Below are 4,413 nucleotides of genomic sequence, written 5' to 3' on the forward strand. Positions count from 1 at the left end.
CATCCAGTAAGCATTGGCAAGTGTTGCCAAAGGGCGGGCGATCTCAATTGCAGGGCCAATAAAAGCGCAAACTGTGAGGAGGTGAGACCTCGTGACATCCACAAAGTGGGCAAAGAAAGAGCGCATGCCAGTGAGGTCGATAGTGGCATAAACGAAAGGGCGAGCGGCGAGGAGGTGACGCTTGCCAAAAACCAAGAAGTCGGAGACCAGAGTGCCACAGGAAGAGATGATCAATGTGACCATCGAAGAAAACGTGACGGGAGGCGAGGGGTCAGGAGCCCTCCCAAAGAAGTCACATATCGTCTTCTTGACGATTTCCCCGAGCGTTGGAATTGCGGGTGAGGCTCCATACCAAAGGCGCACAGCGTGCTCCGGTAGCTCGTTGAAGGCCTTGAGCCAGGCCGCAAAGGTAGGCTCCTTGGCATCAGCATAGGCTCGCATGCCGCAGAGACCAACCACTGCCACAAGGCAGACAACGGGCAAAATCCAGCTGCGCGTGGGCTTGCCGCTTGTGGAGGCTACCTTGAGAGCCGAGCAGCAAGAGTCCACGTCGGTGAGCTGGATTGACCATGTAATGACCGTGGTGAGATAATCAGATATCGCATCGCAACATCTAAGTTAGACGTGGCGATGGAGCCAAAGCCCGAAGCTCATCCAGTGAGCATTCAGGAGAGCGGTGAATGGGCGGACGATAGCGATCAAGCTCATCCAGTGAGTCTTGATGGTGTTGCCTGCAAGCGCGATCTGCTCGTTGTTGCCGATATGGAAAGCGGTGAATGGGCAAACGGTAGCGATCAAGTCCATCCAGTGAGTCTTGATGGTGTTGCCTGCAAGCGCAATCTGCTCGTTGTTGCCGATATGGAAACGTAAGCCGATCTGCCAGCTTGAAAAGAAGCGAGTGCTACGGGCAAGCAAGGCTTGACCGAGCGCCGAGAAGGTGGTGGGCAACAGTGGGGCTGGCTCAGCACCAAAGAGACGGAGGACCGCTGCCTTAATAAGGTCTATGGCACTGGGGGGAGGCAAAGGGGCACCTTTCCAGAGCCTGATGAGGTGCTCAGGCATCTCGTCAAATGCTTGGAGCCAGCTAGAGAACGTTGGCTCCTGGGCGTCCACGTATGCCAGTGTGGCTAGCGATGCAAAAACGACTACACCGCAGACGGCAGCCCACATCCAGCTGCGCTTCTGCACGCGACGAAGGCAGTTGGCCTCGAGATCTTTCGTGCGGGCCTCGAGCTGTGCACAGTCGTCCTCTACCCCAGTGACCATTGCTCCGATGGTAGAGGCCTCTTCGGTCTTCACCGTCAGATCCTCAACCTGGACCTGGAGAGAGGCGATCTCTGAGTGGTCGGATTCGATCACGCTATGATCGGAGCTCTGCTGTTGCTCGAGCTCGACCACGCGCTCGACAAGCGCAGCGTGCTCTCCACTCAGCGCGTCGAGACGAGCCACGACAGCGTGCAGAATTGCCGATTCCGTAGCGCGCTGTGCCTCGGTGGCTGCTTGCCCAGCTTCGAGCTCGGCGATGCGCTCACGGAGCGCAGGGACCTCTGCCGCAGTCTGCTCTGCGGTGGTGAGGCGATCTCGAGGAAGATTCACCTCCTCTGCTGTGGTGGTGGTGGCGGCAGCAATGGTGGGGGCAGTGGTGGCGGCGAGGCTGCTGACTCGCGTCTCCAGATTGCTCACGTCAAGGCAATGAAGCCTCAAAGCCTCTGCGACCGTGGAAGAGACGGCGTCTGTCATCTTCTCTTGCAAGCCAACAAACTTGCGCTTGAGATCATTGTTTGCGCGCGTCTGTTTCTTCACCGTCTTGTTTAGGTTTACCACACGCTGCTTGAGGTTGGCGTGGTCCTCTTTGTGGCTGTTTGCCACGGCTTGGATGCCTTGCATCATGGCGGCCAGGTTCTTGGCCAACTCTTGTTGCACATTGTGCAAAGTGAGTTGATCCGTGTTGGGGTCAGCCGAGGCAACCGAAATGTCGCAGATCGAGAGGTCGGAAACCGCCCCGACGGACGTCATGGACGTGGGACCCTGCTTGATCGATAGTGAAGAAGTGGTAAGTGATGAGCGGTGCGGTGGTGGAGGTACGTCAAGTACGTCAGAAGAGAGGGACAGTGCGAAAAGAATGCATGGTATGCAATGAAGGGAGTGAGAATCGCGAAAGCGAATGAAGAAGTGGCAGGAGGAGTATGACGGCAAGAAGCGAGGGGCAAAACAAGAACAGACAGATAGCGAGTGAGAACGTTGCATTGCAAGAAGAACAGACACGCCATTGCTCACCTCGAGTGCCCCACAAGAGAGCTGGCGGACTTGGCCTTTCCAAGGCGTGGAAGCGACATGGGCGTTGCCGGCCTTCTTGACGAAAGAAAACGATTCCTTGTTGAGGAATCGAACAAATTGGTAGCAGAGCTACCGTCGTGAGGAGACTCGACTTCAAGACTGTTGTTGTCAGCCAGGCAGTGCTCCTTTGGGGAGAGAGAAGGTAAAAGAAACAGTGATGTGAGCAAGTGATGATTGCGAAAGACCCAGTCTCCTCCTTCTACTGTGCTCAATTGGCTTTGAACTGTGAGGTTAGTCAGAGAGGCTTTGGAGGCTTTCAAATGCTGTCAGATGCTCCCGGGGTCAATCAGAGAGGCTTTGAATGCTTTCAATAGTGATGGACACGTTGTCTTTAGAGTCCTTTTTGAAGCAAGCAAACGCAGTGGCATTTGCTGACTTTAATGGGGCGAAGGGAAGGAGCTGCTTGCCAATACCATTTTGGAGGCCCAGCAATTGCCCTCGTTGTGAGGAAGGTGGTCATGTCTGTGTCATTGGTAAGTTTCCGGCTTGTTCCAAATCAATTGAGCATTCGCTTGCCTTGCAAGTGCCGCATGAGCGACGTGGGCCCACAGATCTGTCCTTGTACTGCTGAAGTAGGGCTGGAGTTCGTTGATCTTCACATTCAGGCTCTCTGCCAGATTTTGGTCAAGCCTTAGTCATTTTGCTTCATTGGCCTTGACACTCACCAAGGTGGCTCAGACGTTGGTGAAATTACAGGTCGCTTGCTCGGCCGCCATTTGTCATCAAAGCAGGGTTGATTCTCGCAATGGGGAGCAGCCGGGGAAATTGTGCGCTTGAGTGGGATGGTTTTGTCACACAGCTGCAAAGTGGGTCAGTGGAGAGGAATGACTCAGATGTAGTATCTGTGAAAACAAAAAGAGCAGAAGATGCGAGCCATGAATTTACCAAAACATGTACAATCAATTATTTACCATTTAGCAAACAGCGCTGTCTGTGCTAATGAGGCTGATCCCTCGAGCAATAAGCGATGCAATGAAGTCGACTGCGCGAGCAAGATTACTCTCGCTGGTAGGCTAAAGAAAAACGTGACACTCACCTCAAGTGAGTGTTCTTTCTCTTGCATATGAAAAGCAGTCGCATATAGACTCCCTGAAATTGCTCAAATCTTGAGCACTTCGAGCGTGGAAGGGTAAAGAAAAACACAACGAGCATCTGTGTTGCATTCGTTTGTAATGATTGTGATCAATTACCAAGCACATCAATGTTGTGCACATCATTGTTGAGGATGTTGCTGGCGGCAAGAAGAGGTGAAACAAAACGCGCTGCGTTTGCCAGCAAGCTCACAAAAATGCTTGCACCGTTAGCGAAGACTTATTCATCAGCATTCGCCAACAACTACGCGTTTGGACTACATTCTATAAACATTTTTTGTGCTGTGTATTATTCTTGGAGCTGCCGGCTCTGTAGTGGCGGCGCAAATGCCACCCCACAAAAACAGAAGACCGTGGGTAGCAGAAAACGGCGTTTCATCTGTCCCCGCATCGTTCCAACGTATAGTGTATTGTACACGATCTCTAAATCGGCATTCATTCGTAACCGTTGCATTCTGCAGGGAATGGTTGAGGCAGGACGCAGTGGTCCTGCAGGAAGCAGAATTAGACACCTCTCTTGCGGTAAGTAAGTGTGTGCCATTCCTGCATTCTGCTGTTGTAAAAGTAGATCGTGGCATAGACGTCTTCAGGTCAGAGAATGTCAAAGATGATGCAGGAATAGGATGACAAGCAGACAGCAACCGACGGACTCCGCAAGCTCAACGCTTCAGCTTTGTCTATGGGCTCAACGCTTCAGGTATACCTCCTTCGCCGTTCAGCCAGAGGGTCCGTTTCTCTAACCAAAGCGCGTCACTCGCCTTGTCCGCAACATCGCCTTTGACGAGCATAAGAAAGTTGCTTGAAGTGGAACCCAGTATAGAGAGAAGCAGATCTATCAGAACGAACATCGTTTTGGTGGTTGTTTTCTAAATTTTCAGGTTTTTGTGGGTTTCAAGGAATCTTTTGAGGAGTGGACAAGACAGCGAGAAGTCGACGACGACAAAGCGATGTGTGCTGCGTCGATGCGGGGTTTCGGAAGAGTCAG

At 52.5% G+C, this 4,413-nt stretch overlaps 1 protein-coding gene across 1 annotated transcript; it reads right to left on the reverse strand.

Annotated features, from left to right (window-relative positions):
- Positions 1–618: 618 nt before the first annotated feature.
- IE81DRAFT_362469 (hypothetical protein) lies at positions 619–2,016 on the reverse strand (the record flags this gene model as incomplete). The annotated part of the gene is made up of 1 exon (XM_025516738.1): positions 619–2,016. One exon carries the CDS (start codon positions 2,014–2,016, stop codon positions 619–621), a length of 1,398 nt encoding a protein of 465 aa, XP_025367165.1.
- Positions 2,017–4,413: the final 2,397 nt, after the last annotated feature.

Source organism: Ceraceosorus guamensis (genome assembly GCF_003144195.1).
Source record: "Ceraceosorus guamensis strain MCA 4658 unplaced genomic scaffold IE81scaffold_84, whole genome shotgun sequence".
Taxonomy (NCBI): domain Eukaryota; kingdom Fungi; phylum Basidiomycota; class Exobasidiomycetes; order Ceraceosorales; family Ceraceosoraceae; genus Ceraceosorus; species Ceraceosorus guamensis.